Source organism: Herpailurus yagouaroundi, unplaced genomic scaffold (genome assembly GCF_014898765.1).
Source record: "Herpailurus yagouaroundi ecotype Mexico unplaced genomic scaffold, PumYag 77, whole genome shotgun sequence".
In the NCBI taxonomy this organism is placed as follows: Eukaryota; Metazoa; Chordata; class Mammalia; order Carnivora; family Felidae; genus Herpailurus; species Herpailurus yagouaroundi.
In genome coordinates, this window is record NW_024412388.1 from 103,693,109 (window position 1) to 103,714,323 (window position 21,215).

At 40.2% G+C, this 21,215-nt stretch overlaps 1 protein-coding gene across 17 annotated transcripts in view; it reads left to right on the plus strand.

Moving 5' to 3' along the window:
- Nucleotides 1-21,215, plus strand: part of PDE4DIP (phosphodiesterase 4D interacting protein) — a 225,903-nt gene that overhangs the window by 111,358 nt on the left and 93,330 nt on the right. For 16 of the 17 annotated variants that reach the window (XM_040471481.1, XM_040471488.1, XM_040471485.1 and 13 more), the window contains 4 exons: nt 5,723-5,799; nt 8,375-8,498; nt 8,688-8,863; nt 12,996-13,113. In XM_040471481.1, coding sequence (XP_040327415.1) covers nt 5,723-5,799; nt 8,375-8,498; nt 8,688-8,863; nt 12,996-13,113 — 495 coding nt within the window. The remainder of the gene's footprint in view (nt 1-5,722; nt 5,800-8,374; nt 8,499-8,687; nt 8,864-12,995; nt 13,114-21,215) is intronic. The other variant, XM_040471482.1, reaches the window with a different exon arrangement.

Consider the following 21,215-nt stretch of genomic DNA (forward strand, 5'->3'; position numbering starts at 1 on the left):
TCTTTCTCTCAAAATAAATAAATTTAAAAAAATAAAGAAATGACTTCTAATGTGGGGTAAAGTAAGGCTTTACAAGGGAGGTGGCATTTAAGGATGAAGCTGAAAGAGGGACAGTGACAGGGCAATGAGAACGCATAGGGCATGCGCGAGAGATCCAGTCAGGCTGGTGGAGTGTGATAGGAGAAGATGAATAGGTAGGTTAAGGTCAGATTTTGAGTGGATTCCGTTATCAGGCTCAGTAAAATTTAATTGCTGTGTCTTTACAAACCATTAAAAGTTTTTTTTAGTAAAGGGAGTAAACTAATGAGAAATATGCTTTAGGAAAAATTTAAATGGTGGAGAGGCTGAGGTTGGGGAGACCAGTAATGAGACTATTTGCTCTGATCCCAATGAGAAGGAAGGAATACCTCACAGGGTGGTAACCATGGAAAAGGGAGAGATTACAAAGAGATTTTGAAATACCCAGTGCTAATCTTTGTTAGAGAAGCTTGGAGATCGTGTAGTTTTGCTTTGTAATTTAGATATAGTAATGATGTTTCTATATGCTAGATACTGTTCTAAGTGCATGTGCAATAAGCTATTTGCAATGGTTGTCCTTTAATTATAACTATTATAAATTCCTAGGACTTTTTGAAACATTTTTATAACAATTTAATAGAGATAAAATTCACATACCATTACAACTCACCTATTTAAAGTGTATACAATTCAATTACACATCAATGTTTCTATACTATTCAGAGTTGTGCAAATATCATAGCAATCAATTTTAGAATATTTTCATCACTGAAGATGAAAGATTTTCATCACTCAAGAACCATCACTCCCCAATGCCCCTGTCTCCCCTTTCCCCTTCCTCCCTTCCCCCCAGTCTACCACCCTCCACCAGTCTTCTTTATTTCTCTGTGGTTTTGCCTTTTCTGGGCATTTCATATAAACAGAGTTATGTTCTTTGTGACTGACTTCTTTCACTCAGCATATTGTTTTCAAGGTTCATCCATGTTGTAGCATGCACCATTCCTTTTTATGGCCAAGTAACATTCTACTGTATGGGTATACCACATTTTGTTTATCTATTCATCAATTGATGGAAATTTTTTAATTATTCTAGAATTTTGCTCTATCAAATATTTATGTTTGAAATAAGTCAGCTACTGAGTGGCACTTGTACATTTGGATTATATAGCAGTTTCTATCTTACTGTCATATTTCCTCATCTACAGTGACCTTCACCCTTCTATATGTTACTCACCCATGAAGTTTCCCTGGGTTAGGCCATATCTGAACTTCCTCATCACTGGTCACCTTTAGTATCTTAGTATTTTTAGAAAATACCTTTATTTATTTGCTTATTTATTTTTATAAATTTCAGTTAGCCAATATACAGTACAATATTGGTTTTAGGAATGGAATTCAGTAATTTCAGGACTTACATACAACACTCAGTGCTTTCTTTTTTTTTTTTTAATATTTATTTATTTTTGAGACACACACAGTGCGAACGGGGTAGGGCAGAAAGAAAGGGAGACACAGAATCCAAAGCAGGCTCCAGGCTCTGAGCTGTCAGCACAGAGCCCGACATGGGACTCGAACTCATGAACCATGAGATCATGACCTGAGTCAAAGTCAGAGGCTCAGCCAACTGAGCCACTCAGGCACCCCATCAGTGCCCTCTTTAATAACCATCACCCATCTAGCCCATCTCCCACCCACCTCCCTAGCAAATACCTTTAGAATTTAAATTAATTAAATGAATATTAAAAGCTCTTCTCTTCTCAACTGGATTGCAGGCATACTAAGTATAAGAAATACATGTTGAACATCTTCATTATTCCCCAAGAGAACTTTAAAGTTCATTTCCACACTAAGAGTGTGTTAAGTGTGGAGGAGAAGGGTATACAGGAGTCAGGGCAGATCCATTAACACTGCCTGGCTGTCACCCCACTTTTTCAATTTAAACTTCTCCCTTCCCCACTTCTAAAAGTGACTTGTGGAATACTGGTGGGAGATAGTGTACAAACTATTAACCTAGTTAATATATTTGGTAATAATGCTACTACTCTAACTCTGAAAGGATTGATAACATTTTGCATTAAGATTTTTTTAAATTGGTCAGGCAAAAAACCATTTCTCATTTGTAAATAACATTTTAGAATTCACTCTGCTGTAGCTTCTATTGGGGCAAGAAGTTGAAAATCTTGTTTTTAGAAGGGATAGTCACTTTGGGGTTCTATGAGCAGGGGAACAATTTGTAGAGTTAAAATTAAAGCCTTGGAGAAGAGTCAGGTAACTGGTTACTGCTGGTTGCTTTGTACCCAGTTGTGTGTTGAACTTTGCAATAAACACCAGGGTGGATATGACTTGAGAATCCTGTGTTTAACACTTGCTGTTAGGACTCTGGTCAAGTGATTTTTCCCGAAACAAAACAAGCTGCCTACACAGAGAAGTCTGATTAAACACTGTTAATCTATAAACTCATCATTAGCCCAATTCTCAAGCTGTAGGTAATATGGGTTTCATTATAATGAAAGTTTATTGTAGTTCTGTTTCTAATCATTTAATTTAGCTTCATCACTGAAACTTTCCCTTGAATTAGATGGGGGAATACTCCTCTGGGGACATGTTAAAAAAAAAAAAAAAAGAGGCTCTCTCTTCCACCCACCCCCCACCCCAGCCACCCCTTTCTTTCTTGAATACAAAAATTTCTTCAGTTATCTTGACAAAGAGCTGGCAAGATTTGGTGGTAAAATAAGCAGATGCAGTTAATTTGGGATCCACTCCAGCTGTACTTAGAATTTGACAATTTACATATGAATATTTACTAGTGGAGAATGGATAAATCTGATTTAGTACACAGGGATGTTTTCTGCAGAAAGAGGTTACAGAAGAGGGGTTGGACCTTCGTAATGCTGGAAATCGGCCTGCACTTGCATTTCCACATGGTCGATTTTGTGACACCCATGAAAGTGCTTTGATCCACTGGAATCACTGATCATAAGATTTAGGACCTAATTTGGTGGAGATGAAACTATTTTAGCAGTTCCTTATGAGCCTCATAAACTTCATTGTCGACTTGAGTAGACGTAATGCTGAAGCCTAAGGAAGGTAGTTCTGTTTTTTGTCTTTCCTCTTTATTCTTTTCTTCCTTTCGCTCCTTTCCTTTATCTTTTCTACTTATCTCAGAAGGGTAATGCTCACGTGAAGACTGTTCAGATTGGGTGTGTATTTGTGTGCAGGTGACTGGGATATCCTACCTTTGGTGTAATAGTTTTCTTTCCTTTCCATGACATAATATTAGTTCAACATGTGGTTGGTTGAGAACTTCAGCTATCCTAGTCAGAGAGGGCAAATTTTGGTTTTTATGGTTAATAATAGCTAACATTTTCTGAATGCTTACTGCATGCCCTGTATTGCGCAGTGTACATTTTGTGCATTATTTCGCTTAATGTTCTTAACATCCTAATTAGTTGGGTGCCCTTATGATCTCCCCCACCCGCCCTTGATAGATGAGGAGGTTGAGGCTTTTAGAGAGGGCATGTGACTTGCCAAGCCCTTATCACCTTCAAAGCCTGTGCTCTTAACCACTATACTTACTGCCTAATACATTAGGCACATTCCCTAATTCTATAATTTACCACCTTCTACTAAATCAAGCAAAACTTGGTCGTGCTTCCTGAACTGATCTGTGGCTGAAATGCTAGAGCAAAAATGGAGTGCTGGATTTGATTGTTGTTTTTATCTTAGAGGAACTCTTTGAGTTTCAATTTCCTTATCTTTAAAATGAGGGGCCTGGAATCTTTGGCCAAATTAATTCAAGTATTGACTCCATTTTCTTACCTAGGATTTGGAAAAGATAGAGCCAACAGAATTTGCATCCTTCAGATTTTGTCTTTTTTCTTTTAATTCCAGTGTAGCTAACATTCCATTTTTTCCTTCCTTCAGATTTAAATACTTTTCCTGGTGGGGCTGAGGTCTCTTGACTGGCACTAGTTAGCTGGGGGACAAAGATAGTTGAGCAGCTGTGTGCAAGGCAGAGTTCTAGGTATTCTAAGTGCATTATGTACCTCATCCCATTGAATCTGCACAAAGTCCCCTGTGGAATAGACATTATTATCTTCATCAAAAAAGAAAGCAATCGCAGTATACCTGTGGGAAAACTGAGGTGCATCTGATGAAGTCCATCACATAGTATTGATAAAATTCTCCCTGCTTAATACTATATATTCAGGGAAGGGACTAACTCATCTCTGTGTACTCTGCTCTAAGCCTTAATAAAATAAATCTCTGACTAGTATTTTTAGACCCCTCTTTAGGTTCCCCTACACACCTGCTCCTCTTTTACTGTTCCCTATTTTAGTTACTAGTGTGCATTATCACCCACATGCTAGAAATCTCGGCATTGTCTCTGCTCCTTCCTGTCTCTCCCAAAGCAGGAAAGCCTCATGGATTCTGCCTTGGAAATGCCTTTTGAGTCTTTCTCCCTGTGCTTCTTTGGTGCCAGACAGTCCCTGTCTCTAATCTGAGCAGTTGCCTCCTGATTCATTCATCTTCTTTACATCTACTATAAACTCCTTCCTCAGGTAGACCTGATCATGGCAATATTTTGCCTAAAGCTCCCTGATGAGTTCTTGTTCTCTACTGACTACTGTTCAGTCTTCTTAGCATGGCTTTCACAAACTAGTTGCAAAGTATTTTCTATACTCCTTTCCCACTCCTCATCAGACACCAGGCCACTGAAGCTGAACAATCCATGAACTTTTCACCAAATCTCTGTTTCACCAAATCTCTGCTTTACCTCTCTTGGGATGTTTTTATTTCCTTTTTCTGCCTGTCAAGTCACAATTTGTTGCTGTTTCACCTCAATAAAAATTAATTGTCCCCTTCATAGATTTACCATCAGATTCCCCTCTCAGCTTAAGCAAATGCAATTTATGGAAGTCCAATGTAACAATAAAGGCAGGGTGTTGTTTTCAAAAATGTTCACAACATAATTTCTTTTTTTTTAAAGTTTATTTATTTTTGAGAGAGACAGAATAAGTAGGGGAGGGGCAGAGAGAGAGGGGGAGGGAGAGAGAGAATCCCAAGCAGGCTCCATGCTGTCACCACAGACCCTGATGCGAGGCTTGAACTCATGAAACCGTGAGATCGTGACCTGAGCCGAAATCAAGAGTTGGATGCTTAACCACTGAGCCACCCAGGCACCCCACAACATGATTTCTTTAAAAATTAAATCCCCAGTTATATTTAAATATAATTCTATATATAGCAATTTGACATTTTTTATATAATAAAAAATTATATTATTATTATTATTTTAAAGTAGACTCGACGCCCAACTTGGGGCTTGAACTCATGACCCTGAGGTTGCAAGTTGTGTGATCTACCAACTGAGCCAACCAGGTCCGCCAAGAAAAAATTATTTTAATATACTGCCGTTGTCCAGTGCTTTAGAGAACAAACAGGCTTGGGTGGTGTTCGTCATCCAGGGACAATAATGAATGGGTTGGGAGAACGGATGAGTAGCTCCAGGGAAATCTGAAGCTGTACAGTCCATTCTTGACTGGGATACTGATCTATCTGAATCTCCTTTATGTCAAGAGGCATGAAGAGAGCTGGGATAGAATGAGAAGCTATGAACCAAGGCAGGACTCAAGTAGGAACCTGGTTCCAGGATAGAGGATCTGTGGCAGTTAATGATGATTAATGCCTGTGTGCTTTTCAGAACATCGAGCTGAAGGTTGAAGTAGAGAGCCTGAAACGAGAACTCCAGGACAAGAAACAGCATCTAGATAAAACATGGTGAGTTGCAGCTTGAACCAATTGAGCTCTTGATTCTTTTCAGAGTCTGGTTTATTAATCTGAGAACAGTAGATTTGAAATCAAATTCCTTCACCTTAACTCTGGCATTTGAATGCTGTGTCTAGTTGAGGAACTGAAACAATATGTTTTCTTTCCCTTTGGCTCTCTGTTACTCAATCTGACAGGCCTTGCATAGATTGGAAATTCACCAGGCCTAAGATTATAAACTTCCTTTTAAATAATCTGCTAGTACCATCAAGGGCTGACATAGATTTGGGGGGAATGGGACACTCTCACACACTGCTCGTGAAAGTTTGAATTGTGGCAACATATTTGGTATGTGGCACTGGCAATGAAGTGAAAAATACACGTTTCCTTTGACCAGATAATCTCTAGAAGGAATCTATCCCTCATAAATAAAAGCATGAGAATGAAAGAATAAATGTAGAAGTATTTTTACTGCATCATTATTTATAAATGGCAAAAAAAACTAGAAACAGCTATCTATCAACAGGGCAATGGTTGAGGACATTTTGACATAACCATACTGTGGAATATTATGCAGTCATTTAAAAGAATGATTTAGTTCTGTATTCTTTTCTTGGTGGGAGTCCCTGATAGACTAAGCAAGGGGAAAAAGTACTGGGTGATGTTTATGGCATAAGGCCCTTTGTTAAAGGCAGTCTTTTTTGTGTCTACCTGTGTTTGCTTGATTATACACAGAAAAAAACTGGAGGGTTATATCCCAGACTCTTTAACATTACTTGTATCAAGGAAGTGAGATTAGAGTTTTTGATGGGGAGAGGTCTTGTTTTTTTTCTTTGTATACTTTTGTATTCTTTATATACTTTTGTATTGTCAAAATGGTTACTTTTATAATTTATAGTTTTTATAATTAAAAAACCCTTAGTTTTAAATGACAAGTATTGTTAAAATTTCTATTCAAAATAATTTTTAGATTCCATCCTGGAATTAGTATACATTCAATCTGACCTGGCATTGTTTATCTTTACAGTACTTCTTGATAGGTAGGATGACAGTCCAGCAAGATGAGAATACTCAAAACTAGACTCAATTATATACATGATGCTGGTATTACTAAAGACTTACTAAGGCATTAAGTAAGCTTAATAGACTTGGAAAACATACAATGATTGAGAAATAAATTTTTATATTTGTGTAATGGTTTTTAAAAATGTTTTATGTCAGTTCAACTTTTAATTAGGTGGCATTATCCCTATTTTTAGAAACGAGAAAACTAAGGTACGTTAAAGTCTTCTCAATTGAGTGGCAGAGCCCACATCTTCTGGCCTCAAGTTCCAGGCCCATGTGATTTTACAACAGCTGTCGCCTATTAAATCAGGCAGTCCTTGCTGAGTTACTCAGAAAATGTATAACTTCCATTCTCAAGATATCGTAGTTAACTGTTGTTTATTGCGTTTGTCACGGAATATGAAGTCAAGGTAAAAACTGATGATTCTTGAGGTCTGCATATTTACAGGTCTTGGGCTGTTTTCTTGAGTTGTGTCCCTTGTACAACCAAGACCCTCGACTTACCCAAATATGTATAATAAAATGGGAACTCAAGATAAATATAGCCTCTGGGGTGGTGCCGAGTAGTGTCCGTTATCAGCCAAAGGATCCTATAATCCTTGGGAAAGTCCCCTTTGGTCTTCATAGACACAACCTTCTGAGCCAGATATTAAAGTACCCCTGGGCTTGGATGGAGCAGCTTTGATTTATCATGAACCTGTGAAGGCTTAATATTGTTCTCTGCCCTGAGAACAAGAAGACGGTCCATGGTTCTCAACAAATGGCTTAAAACAGGAATAAAACCAAACCGGAATTAAGATCATTCAGCACCTGATACTGCCTCCAAATTGTTAATCCTCAGACATCCAAGGACAGCTGTTGTTAGCTATAAATAAGCTGGTGACACCTTACCCCCTACATGCTAGCGCCTGGACATTCATTCCTGAGGACATCAGAGAAGCAAAACTGGGCCAGAACCCTGAGCTTCCACAGATTAAATGTCTGTTCTCTGCATGGGACCGTGGGAAAACTAGATAGAACTCTGGATCGGCAGGCCAGATTTAGGATAGACTGTGGGTTAATGACTAAAGGAGGAGAGCATTTCTATGGCTGCCTAAATGGATATTCTGTCCCAGCGACCTAAATGGTAGGAACACTTTAAATTCAAACAGCAAGAACGGCAGAGAATTAGCAAAGCACACTGGGAGAACAGTCTAAATGGAAGAGACCAAGGACAAATGAACACGGATGTTGAATTCTGAACCATTTGATGACTGCCCACCTCCCAAATGAAAGACTCTCCTCTTGAAGCAATAGCAATAATGAAGCCTCTAGAAAGTCAAGTAAATTCTGATTGACAAGCAACAAAAAATTCGAGTTCTGAAAGATTACCAGAAAAGTTGGAAAGAGCAATTCCACAAATAATTGCAGAGGGAAAAATGCTTCATTTCAATATGACTCTGAATTATTGAAACAACTTTTAACGGGTCCACTTGCTAAATTATATGACTAGCTCTGACTGGCTAATGCTCCTTGATTGTAGGGCTGATGTGGAGAATCTCAACAGCCATAATGAAGCTGAGCTCCGGCGCCAGTTTGAGGAGAGACAGCAGGAGACAGAGCATGTTTACGAGCTCCTGGAGAATAAGATCCAGCTTCTACAGGAGGTGAGCAGGAGTTCCGAAAGTCCATGCGCACGGGGCCTCTTTCACCTCTTGCCCTACTGCTCTGCCTCCTGGCATTCACCTTTTCTGTCCCTATACTTTCCTTCCCAACTCATCAAGTGTCCACAGTCTAGGGCTCCTAACTTAGGTGGGGCTTTGTAAAAGCCTCTCAGCTTTTCATTCTTTTTGCAGGAATCCAGGCTAGCAAAGGATGAGGCTGCGCGGATGGCAGCTCTGGTGGAAGCAGAGAAAGAGTGTAACCTGGAGCTCTCGGAGAAACTGAAGGGAGTCACCAAGGACAGGGAAGATGTACCAACTGACCAGGTCAATCCTGACAAATACGCTGAGGCCCTGGCCGAGCGGGACAAGTAGGTGCCTTTGATACTCTATTTGTCACTTGTCATTTACCTGTTCTCAAGGTTATAGGAGAATATACCAGCTGCACCGCTCCCTTTTAAGGTCTTAGAGTAGACCTTCATGATTTCCAAGACTTTATTGCCTCCACAACCAAAGGTTTTCTTTTTAGGGTTGAGTCTTCAATGGTATCCATTAACAGGACTCATTTCTATACCTTGTTAGTAGGTATAAGTAGAACAGTAGTCAAATGGTGGCAAACAAGAGACATGGATTCACTTCTTCACCCTTATTGAGCACCTGCCAGACACTGGCCTCACCACTAAGGTTACAGAGATGAACGACCCAGGTCTTCTCATCAAGAAACGTGTTACATGATTTTCTCTCTTCCTTCCTTCCTTCCTTCCTTCCTTCCTTCCTTCCTTCCTTCCTTCCTTCCTTCCTTCCTTCTTCTGTCTTTCTGTCTGTCTATCTATCTATCTATCTATCTATCTATCTATCTATCTTGTTCTCAAGTTAACTAACATACATTGTAGTCTTGGCTTCAGGAGTACCACCCAGTGATTCATCACTTGCATATCACATGTTACATGATTTTAGTAAGTTTTCTGATAGAAGTAGCATGCGATACTCTGGAGACATAGAGGATTGTCATCTATTCCAGACTAAAAAGAGCAAGGTGCCATTGAAGGTTTCCTGGAGGAGATGAAATCTGAGCTGGGTCTTGAAGAATGAATAGGAGATCAAAGTAGATAGGAAGTGGGTGAGAAAGGGAAATATTCTGTGCAGATGGAGAAACTGTGCAAGCGAGACACAGGTAAGGGCATATATCAAGACCAGCAAATAGTTCCACATGATAGAGCAGAGGGTCTGGGACAGACTAGTGAGAGTTAAGCTGGGAATAGGGTCAGATTGTGCTGGCTTCATATGCCATAAGGAACTTAAATTTTCTCCTAAAGGTAATTGGGCAGTTGTTGAGGTCACCCATGCCTAGATTAGTACAGCAACTCCCTAATGATTTCTTTACCTCCAGTCCTGCCCCTTGCTATTTCATTGTGATATTAACATTCAGAGAAGTTTTAAAGTGGAAAATTGAACAATATCACACTGGCACATAATTTAGCCTCTTAGATGCATGATACTATGGTGGCATAAAAAGCCTTTAGTAGTTTTTAACTGAGTAGGTGAAAAACCCACAATGACTAATGTGATCTTTTTGAGACACAAATCTGATCATGTCATTGCAGAGCCATTTAAAATGCTTTCCGACACCAGGGAGCATCTGGGTGGCTCAGTCAGTTAAGGGTCTGTCTGACACTTGATTTTGGCTCAAGTCATGATCTCACAATTCGTGGGAGGGAGCCCTAAGTCGGGCTCCATGCTGACAGGTCGCTCTCTCTCTCTCTCGCTCTAAGTAAAGAAATAAGCTTTTAAAAATGATAATAAAACAAAATAAAATGTTCTTCCAACACCTGCAGGAGAAAAGATCCATTCTCCTTATCATGGCCATCAAAGCCTTCTATGATATGAACTCTGATTTCTCCCAGAATCATGCCCCACCATGACCCCTTCCCACTTTGCTGATGCAAGACTATTAATAATAATGACTAACGTTTGTTGCACTCTTACTATACAACTGAGCTGAGTACTATAATGCTGTTTAATTCTCCCAACAACTCCATGAGGTAGGGATTACTACACTTTATAAATGAAGACACCTGGCATTTACAGAGTTGTGTCACATGGTGTCACATGGTTGCAGGCATTGCTTGACTCTAAACCCTGAATCCACCCATTGCCTTCAGAAGCAAACAATACAATGTCAGGTCTCCAGAATTTTGCTCATGCTCTTCCTTCTGTGGGAAACCCTTGCCATCTTTTTCCTTCCTGGTGAATTCCTGTTCATTCTTCAAAACTCACTAAGGTATCAGTTGTCACTTCTGTGAGTGCTTTTGTGACAACAGAATTAAGTCTCTGTATCATTGCCTTGTTTTACATACACATCCTTTTTTGTACAGTTCCCAGTGTGGTGGTATATTTGCTTTCAGATCTTTCCTGCTAGATTCTCTGAGACCCATGTCTCATGTCCATAGCCCAATAAACACTTGTTAAACAAAACATATGCACATGTGACCAATAAATTAGGGAGTTTATATCAGATGTCCTTACCAACTTTGTAAAGTAGAATAGATCATCTATAGATACCAAGGGTCAAACGGTTAAGTAAGGCTGGAGGCTTGAGAAAAAAAAAGCAATGTTCTATGGGGAATTGATATGGAATCCACATTCATCATCATAATTACTATTACAGCTTGCATTTACATGATGTTTTTAAGTTTTTAAAGTTCTTTCTCTGGCTACCTGGGTGGCTCAGTCGGTTGAGCATGAGTCTTGATTTTGGCTCAGGTCATGATCCCAGGGGCATGGGATTGAGCCCTGCATCTGACTCCATGTGGAACATGCTTAAGATTCTCTTTCCCTCTGGGGCGCCTGGGTGGCTCAGTTGGTTGAGTGGCCGACTTTGGCTCAGGTCATGATCTCATGGTCCAGGAGTTCAAACCCCGCGTAGGGCTCTGTGCTGGCAGCTCGGAGCCTGGAGCCTGCTTTGGATTCTGTCTCCCTTCTCTCTCTCTGCTCCTCCCCTGCTTGTGCTCGATCTCTGTCTCTCAAAAATAAATAAATGTTTGAAAAAAAAAAAAAAGATTCTCTTTCCCTCTGCCCCACCCCCAAAAGTTCTTTCTCATCCACAACTTTTAGCCAATCCTCATTCTTAATTAATTTATAATTTATAATTAATTTAAAGTTTAAAATTTATAAGTTAATTTACAATTTGTCTATGAGCTTCCTACTTGACTTTCTGGTATCCCTCACCTTTCTACCAACTATTTGCCTTCCAAGGTACTACCACTGTCTTTTCCACCTACACAGGGATAATAATGACAATTGGAAACATTTCATTTAGTAGCCTCATGTTTTCCAAGGACAGGTATGTCTGGTACTCTAAGACTTAAGAGAAACAACAAGATCTACCTTGCACAGGGCAGATGAGGAATACCTGTTGACTTGAACCTGTGGTTTGTATACTTCAGCACAGCACACACAGTCTGATAACTTAAATCCTAGTCTGAATTTCCTGCTTCTTCTCTAGCCTTCGCCTCTTCCCCCGACACCAACCTTTGTTCCAGTGACTCTTCCCCTAAAGTATCTTGTATCTTTTTAAAAGAAAATTTTTTTAATGTTTTATTTATTTTTGACAGAGAGAGAAAGAGAGAGAGAGACAGAGCAAGAATGGGGGAGGGGCAGAGAGAGTGGGAGACACAGAATCCGATGCAGGCTCCAGGCTCCGAGCTGTCAGTACAGAACCCGATGCGGGGTTCAAACTCACAGACCACGGGATCATGACCTAAGCCGAAGTTGGATGCCCAACCGACTGACCCACCCAGGCACCCCATAAAGTATCTTGTATATTTATGCCTTCATTCCTTTATTCAAGCTCCTCCCTGTACACCTGGAAAACAGTCCAGTTTTCCAACTCTCTTGCCCCAGACTCAGCCAAGTTCAACAACTCACTCTATCTTTCTTCCTACAGCTCCATGACAGCACTCAAAGTACTATAGAATAGATACCACTGTTTTGGTACCTCTTCTTACATCTCATTACTGTTATTTGTTTATGTGGCTGTGTCCCCCCACTCCCCAAACCCCTGACACACACACACCAAAAGATTTTAAGTTTCTATAGAGCAGAGATTGTGGATTTTCCAACTTTATATCCCAGGTATTTGGTAGAGTGTATTGAGTTTGCATAATGGTTATCCAGGAATTGTTTCTTGAGTGGAACTATAACCACCAGAAACACAACTTCTGGTCCCTTATTCCAAGAGTCACACACCTATGGTCTATAGATCCATGGGTCAGCTTCAGGAGGTCCATGAACCTGGTGAAATGTAAGCAGAACGTCATTTATGTATGCATGAAGGGACTGGGGCAGAGAATACATGGCTTTCTGAAGAAAAATATCCAAGTTCAATGACCCAAAAAGGTAGAAACCTACTGGACTGGATCATGCTGTCTTTGGAGTGGGCTGAAAAATAAAGGCAATAATAGCACCATGACCATTGTTGTTCTTACATTTTCTTTGCTCCAGAAGAATTGAAGAACTGAGTCAGAGCCTGGCTGCCCAGGAGAAGCTTGTAGAACAGCTCTCTCAGGAGAAACAACAACTGCTACATCTGTTGGAGGAGCCAACTAGCATGGAAGTACAGGTGAGGTGTGGGCAGAGCTTCCTGAGGTATTTGCTTCTGTATTAGTTATCTACGGCTGAGGAACAAATTCCTACAAATTTAGTGAGTTCCACACTTTCTGTGGGTCAGCTGGGTTCTCTGCCCAGGGTCTCACAAGTCTGAAATCAAGGTGGTAGCCAGGCTGCTTTCTCATCTGGAGGTTCACTTAGGGAAGGGTCTGCTTCTGGGTTCCCTCAGGTTGTTGGAAGAATCTATTGCTGGGTGGCTGTAGAAGTTATGGCAGCCTGCTACTTCACAGGCAGCAGTGGGGAGAAATAGAGGGTCTATTGCTTCTCCTACCTCTATGCATTCTTTCAAGAGGCTCACCTGAGTAGGTCAGGCCCACAGTTTCATCCCTTTTGGTTAACTGAAAATAAACTGAGTAGGAACCTTAATTAACTGTATGTGCAATATACATTCACTTTTGCCATATAACATAGCGTAACTATGTGGTGACAGTCCATCATCTTTGCCATGTTCTATTCCTTAGAAACAAGTTGCGGATGTCACTGGCACTCAAGAGGTAGGGATCACACAAAGCTCTGGATAACCGGGTGGGAATCATCAGGGCCATTAGAATTTTGCCCACCACTGAGTGGTTTCTAACTATATAGAATATATAATGTAGGGGCTTTTTATCTCAGTTAATTTTGTTTTTATTTATTAGTCATTTTAATTCCAGTATAGTTAACAGTGTTACATTAGTTTCAGGTGTGCATAATGTTGTTTTAATATTGAAGAACTCTTACAATGATAAAAGTAATTGTATTCGTCTATATTGTTGCTCTTGAAGGTTACCTCAGAGGGAACTCCCCTCTTCCGTTCAACTTTTAATTTTCTAAAAAAGATATTTCCTAAAAGAACCCTAGAATATATCTGTGCCCAAGTAGCATAAGCAATTACCAGATATTCTTATAAGTCTTAGGCCAGTAATAAAGCAGACTGTAAGGTTTAATTTATGCTTCACAGATACCGAGGTTGGAGTCAAGATAAAAATAACAGTGATAAGAAGTAGTTTAAAGTAGTTCCCAACCTTTCCTGTGTCATGGCACAAATAGAAAATGTTAATATTTGTCAGGTGCAGTGGTAAATGGATGGAGCTTCTTACTTGGAGGTGGTCAGTCTAGGTGCATAGGCCATGAGAGCAGAAGAAATCCCTATCTTGGCTATACTTATAAACTTCTTGGACTGTGTGGCTCCATTTTGGTTAGAAAGCTCTGGTTAACAAATTCAGGAGATGATGTACATACATGTAATTTGGCAGACAGGAGGGGGAAAATAAAGTCTGTAGGCTTCTCACAAGATACATATCGAAACATGTGAAAAGTTTCTGAAAGGACTTTTTTTTAAATTCAAGTATAATCAGCATACAGTGTTATATTAGTTTCAGGTGTACAGTATAATGATTCAGCAATTCTATACATTTCTCAGTGCTCGTCAAATAAGTGTGTTCCTGATCCCCTTTATCTGTTTCACTGCGCCCCCCTCCCCCCGGCCTCCCCACTGGCAACCACCAGTTTGTTCTCTGTATTTAAGAACGTGTTTCTTTGTCTCTTTTTAGAAAGATTATTTTATAGACAAAGACTATATTCAAAGTTGTCAGTTCCTGTTACTGCTCCCCAGAAGGACCACAACAGAATGTCTGTGGTTCAGGGAAAACAGGTCCAAACAAGAATTATATCTTACTTTAATCTCTGAGACAAAAAGAAGTATTTTTTCTTAATTTTTTTAAGTTTATTTATTTATTTGAGAGAGAGAGTGAGCAGGGGAGGGGCAGAGAAAGAGGGAGAGAGAGAATCCCAAGTAGGCTCTGTGCTGACAGTACAGAGCCCAGTGCAGGGCTCAAACCCACAAACTGTGAGATCATGACCTGAGCTGAAACCAAGAGTCAGATGCTTAACTGACTGAGCCACCCAGGCACCCCTAGACAAAAAGAAATATTGAAGTGCTTTCTATAACATCTTGGGACCATTTAGTCACATTCAAGTGGCTCAGATTGTTATAATATAAAACCTAGAAATGAATTCACAGGATTTCTTAAATACATATTCCAAGTGTAATTTAAAGTGTTTGTCAATGAATATTCAACAACTTTTCAGTAGTAATAACTTCAGCACATGTTGTAGCATATCTATATGGCAGGTGCTGCTCTAAATACCTTATATATTAACTCAAATTAACTTAAGCCTCAAAATAATCCTGTGAAGTATACTAACATGAGACATAAAAAGAATAATTTATAATAAAATAATGTTGATTTTAATATATAAATTCATGAGCACAATTATATTAGAAGACATAAAGAAATAGTCAGGTGCTTGTATCTGTATGACAAATCACTGTGAATGTTCCAGCCTCAAAGGTAGCCTAGGACAGTCATGTTATGTTGTGCCATTTAAAAACGGCAAGTGGTGATGCCATTAGTAAAGGGGGTGACAATGCCAAGTGAAAAACTCTTGGTAAATTTCCAAACAAAACAAAAACCAAACTTTTCTTAATTTTCTTTTTTTTTAAATATTTTTTAATGTTTATTTATTTTTGAGATAGAGACAGAGTGTGAATGGGGGGGGGGGGGTGCAGAGGGAGAGGGAGACACAGAATCTGAAACAGGCTCCAGGCTCTAAGCTGTCAGCACAGAGTCCAACACAGGGCTCGAACTCATGAACCGTGAGATCATGACCTGAGCCGCAGTCAGATGCTTAACTGACTGAGCCACCCAGGCGCCCCTTCTTAATTTTCATAGAGCAGTTGAATTCGTGGAAAATTCATTGTATAATAACATTGTGTTTATATATACAGCAGAGCTCAGTTCTAGGTTCAGGGGATTTTATGACGTTGTATTACCTCACCAGTGCCCCATGGAACATTTAGATCATTCTGTAATGAAAGCACAAAACAAAACTTCGTATTTTAATCCTACGGAGTTACTAATAATGCTAATACTGTTCCTGCTATAATCATAATAACAACATGTTAGTATTGGAAAACAACATAACTTTACTGCAAATGAAAATATTTTTTAAAATGTTTATTTATTTTAAGAGGGAGAGCATGAGTGGGGGAGGGGCAGAGAGAATCCCAAGCAGGCTCTGCACTGTCAGCCCAGAGCCCGATGTGGGGCTCGAACACACGAACTGTGAGATTATGACCTGAGCTGGAATCAAGAGTCAGATGTGCAACCGACTGAGCCACCCAGGTGCCCCACAAGTGAAAATATTTTTTAAAAATAGTCATGTTCAGGGGTGCCTGGGTGGCTCAGCCAGTAAAGCAGCCGACTTTGCCTCAGGTCATGATCTAACAGTCTGTGAGTTCAAGCCCCATGTCGGACTCTGTGCTGACAGCTCAGAGCCTGGAGCCTGCTTCGGATTCTGTATCTCCCTCTCTGTGACCCTCCCCTGTTCATGCTCTGTCTCTCTCTGTCTCAAAAATAAATAAACATTAAAAAAAAATAAATAAAAATACTCATGTTCATCAGAGACCATGGAAATAATGCCACTGGTCCACTAGTATAATGATAAGGCATCCAGAGACCCAGCTTTTATGGAGTGTCCGTGAAGCAGTGTGATGCCGCTACCCAGTGAAGAGGAGAGGAATGGGAAAGAGGAAGGACCCATTCTGAGTCCTGCTCCTGCTCCAAGCACTGTGTGGAGGACTGGACATGCAGCTTTTTCCCAACTCTCACTACAACCTGTGAAATAAGTTAGATAAGGGTCGCTTGGCAATCAGGGGAACCAATGTTTAGATTAAGTGACTCGACCCAAGTTTTAAAGGCAGTAAGTAGTGAGGTCAGAATTTGAATGTAGATTTATGTGGCTTCACACCCATATTCACCACTCTGAAGAGGTTGTATCCCAAATGTACACATGTGTGCCATGAATCAAAAAAGATCTACAGATAAAATTCAAAACCGGCTCTCAAAAGATCAGTGAACCAAAATTTCCAGAATTTTTCAGTGACCAAAAGTGAAACTACCCATGAAACAATAATTCCTCATTCAGCCCTCCCCCAGTTCCTGATAACCTCTATTATACTCTCTGCCTTCATGAATTTGCTTGTTTTATGCATTTCATATAAACTGGAATCAGATGGATGGATGGATGGATGGGTGGGTAGATAGATAGATAGATAGATAGATAGATAGATGGGTGTCATTCAGAATTTGGGACAGTGCTTTGTCCTTCCCATTGCAAACTATGTAGCACCCCTTACCCCACTCATCATAGTGATGACAATAAAAACAAGAAGCACCCCATGAATTTGCAAAATGCACTTCAGGAGATGGTATAACTATACCTCAGTAAGAACCGCTGGTCTTGGGGGCTTAGCTTCCAAAGGGTTTATAATCCAATAAAACATTGGCATATGAACAAAGAATTAAAATAGAGGATGATAAATGAAGAGAAAGAAATATATGCACAGTGCTAAAGGAACCCACAGATGACCGGGATTAACTCTACCTTTAAAAGTCAAAGAAAGCCTTACCTGGAAGTTTCCCTTGATCTGGGCCTGAAAGGCTGAGTGCACCAAGCAGAAAACAAGAGAAGTGCATTTTAGGCAGGAACAGTATACATAGTAATGTGGAACATAGTTAAGAAATTGGGAATAATTGGTATTATCAAATACATGCTAAGCGTTAGGGGCACCTGGGTGGCTCAGTCAGTTAAGCATCCAACTTCCACTCAGGTCATGATCTCACAGTTTGTGGGTTCGAGCCCCGTGTCAGGCCCTGTGCTGACAGCTTGGAGCCTGGAGCCTGCTTCAGATTCTCCCTCTCTCTCTGCCCCTCCCCCGTTCGTGCTCTGTCTCTGTCTCTCTCAAAGTATAAATAAACATTAAAAAAATGTTTACAAAAAATACGTGCCAAGCGTTAGAGAATAATGAAACACCTAACTGGAACATCCCATAAGTGTCAAGCTAAGGACTTCATGTTATAGGTAACAGAGAATTAAAAAAAAGAAAAAAAGTTAAGCAGGGGGAATGAAAGCATATGATTTGCATTTTAGAAAGCCAATCCTGGCGGCTGTTTAGACTGAAGATTGAGGGAGCAGATAACTGATGTCAACCCATGATTTGACAGAGCTGTTAACTGCATCATCTAGTCCATTCTCAAATTAGATAGGGGCAAGGAACGTTATAAAACCAGTTATAAAGTACTTTGTCTCCCCCCTCTGTCTGCAGTAATGTGTGGCAGCTCTTGCTGTCGGTGACACCTGTGGCCTCTGCTGTGGGTGTCATCCTCGTCTGCGTGCAGTAACAGCCTCTTAGTGCCGCTGTATTACCCTCAACGCTTTGTCTTCCATGCCACCTCTCACCACAGGAGCCACAACCCCACAAAATGGAAGGCACAAGTTCATTTCCTAAGCTCTGGGCCTGCTCCACAGAGGCCAAAGATTTCCCTCATCTCTAGCAAAGCCATCCCTAGAGTTCTGGCCACTGACTCACTGCCTCCACCCCCACCTCCGCCCCTCCCCGACCCTTCACAACTGAGAATACCGCAGCTGGGCTTTCGAAGAAGGAGAGCTCACAGATCTTACACATCTAGGTTTGAGTTGTCCAAGCGAAAACATTCCTCTTACCCCATTTCTCATAGATCAGTACTTCTCATGTGATCTCAGTATGAAAGTCTGGACTGGGTATAATCTCTGAGAACGAGCCTTCCTTCCCTCAATCAAGACAGAAGTTTTGATGAAGATTATTTGATTTAGTTGATTTTACGATCCCTCAGCTCTTTTCCTTTTCCATCCCACCAAAACATCATACAGCATCCATTTTAGAGGTACTTACACACAATACTTAAGAACTTCTCTTAATGTTTATTTATTTTTGAGAGAGAGATTGACAGAGTGTGAGCAGGGGAGGGGCAGAGAGAGAGAGGGAGACACAGAACCCAAAGCAGGCTCCAGGCTCTGAGCTGTCAGCACAGAGCCCGACGTGGTGCTTGAACCCACAAACCACAAGATCATGACCTGAGCTGAAGTTGCATGCTCAACCAACTGAGCCACCTAGGGAACTTCTATCATGTAATTAACTCCATGGAACAACAACAGAAAAAGCCATAAACTTGACATGCCACTGATGGACATCACTCTGTGTTTGCTTCCAAACCTCCGTGTCCATTCAGATCAAGAGCATGTTGTTGTGATCAGAGTACTCGGGAGCTTGTGGCCGCCATGCTGAAGCAACTGGTCCACATCTTTTTCAGTAAAAAGAAAACCTAATAAAGTGAAGTTTACAAAGTATTTCTCTTCCTCCGTGTTTTCACAAAGCTGCACATAAAGACCTACACTCTGGAAAGCTGACAGTGCTTCTTATTGACATTTTTCCCTTCTACTAGAAGCTTCATTTTAAAGAATGTTTTATTTTTTATTAAAAAACATTTTTTAAATTTATTTTTGAGAGAGAGACCAAGAGACAGAGTGAGAGTGGGGGAGGGGCAGAGAGAGAGGAAGACGCAGCATCCTAAGCACCTCCAGACTCTGACCTGTCAGCACAGAGCCCGATGTGGGACTCAAACTCACAAACTACAAGATCATGACCTGAGCCAAAGTGGATGCTTAACTGACTGAGCTACCCAGGTGCCCCTAAAGAACCTTTTAAATGAAACTGGATGTGGAAGGTGTAAAAGCAAGGGGAAATGATGTACTTGCAAAGGAAAATCTGGAAGAATTCTTGTTTTATTTTATTTTTCTATTCTGCAGTTTTTCCCCAGTATAATATAAACAATATTTATCAATGTGTAATTTCACTGTGGTTGCCCTAGAAAGTGAAACAGGACAACAGAATCAGGGTGAGGCATCCATTAAGCAATCAGGACCTTCCCACTTACACAAATCAGCAGAGACTCAAGCCATTGCATTTATGCCTTGTTTGGAACCTAATGTAAATAGCACTGCATGCAGTGAGGCGTATTTCTTAAAATAGCAAACATTCCAGCGTTACCATGGAGAGATCTGACGTGGAGGTTAAGGCAAGAACACACTCTAAATGCTCAAGGCAGACGCTGAAAACCTTGCAGGGATTAGTAGCTCAGGCAGCTCCAGCCAACTTCATATAAGGAGATCTTTCTTAAAGAAGCTTTTCCATATTCTCTTCTTAAGCTGATGAATGTTGAAGGTGGAGGCTCATTTATAAATCCTCATTCAACATCACTGTCTCCCAGACACAACCTTCATTGGTAACATATCTCAAAAACAGGCCTTACCATCTAAGGCAACCATAGTCCTGACCCTTTAGAGCAGCAAAGGAGGTAGAAAAATAAGGGATTTCATTACAGCTTCATCAGAAATATTTACTGAGCACTTACGATGCACAAAGTACTATAACGTGAAGGAAGAAGAACGCAAAGATGCATAAGGTTTAGCCTCTGCCTTCTAGAGATTATAGTCGAATTGGAAGGTAAGAAAGCCACTAATGGCAACAAAATACAAAGCAGTAGAGAAAGAAAAAAACATTATGGACTGGGGTAGGCAGTGAAGATTCTGATCTGTAAGAAACGATTTTAATAAGAGATGAAAAGGAAAGGCATTTGTTTATTCATTTAGTCATTCAGTGATTATTTACTGATACCTAGAACATACCATTCAAAATACCTCAAAAGAAGCTATGGAACAGATCAAGGAAACCAGGAGCTGCTTTTGAGAAAAGGTAAACAAAATTGATAAACATTTAACCAGATTCATCCAAAATAAAAAAAGAGAGCAAGAATGGGAGGAGGGAGAGGAGGAGAGAGGCAAAGGACTCAAAAAAATAAAATCAAGAAAGAAGAAGGAAAGTAACAACTGATAAATACAAAGGATTATTTTGGATATTATGAAATATTTACACCAACAAATTGGACAACGTCGAAGAAATGGATAAATTCCTAGAAACATATAACCTTCCAAAACTCAAGCAGGAAGAAATAGAAAATTTGAACAGACCAATTACTAGCAAGTAAATTGAATCAGCAAAAAAAAAAAAAAAAAGAACAACCTCCCAATAAACAAAAATCCAGGACCAGGTGATGTCACAGATGAATTCTACCAAGCATTTAAGGAAGAGTTAATTCTAGTCTCAAACTATCCCCAAAAATACAAAAGGAAGGA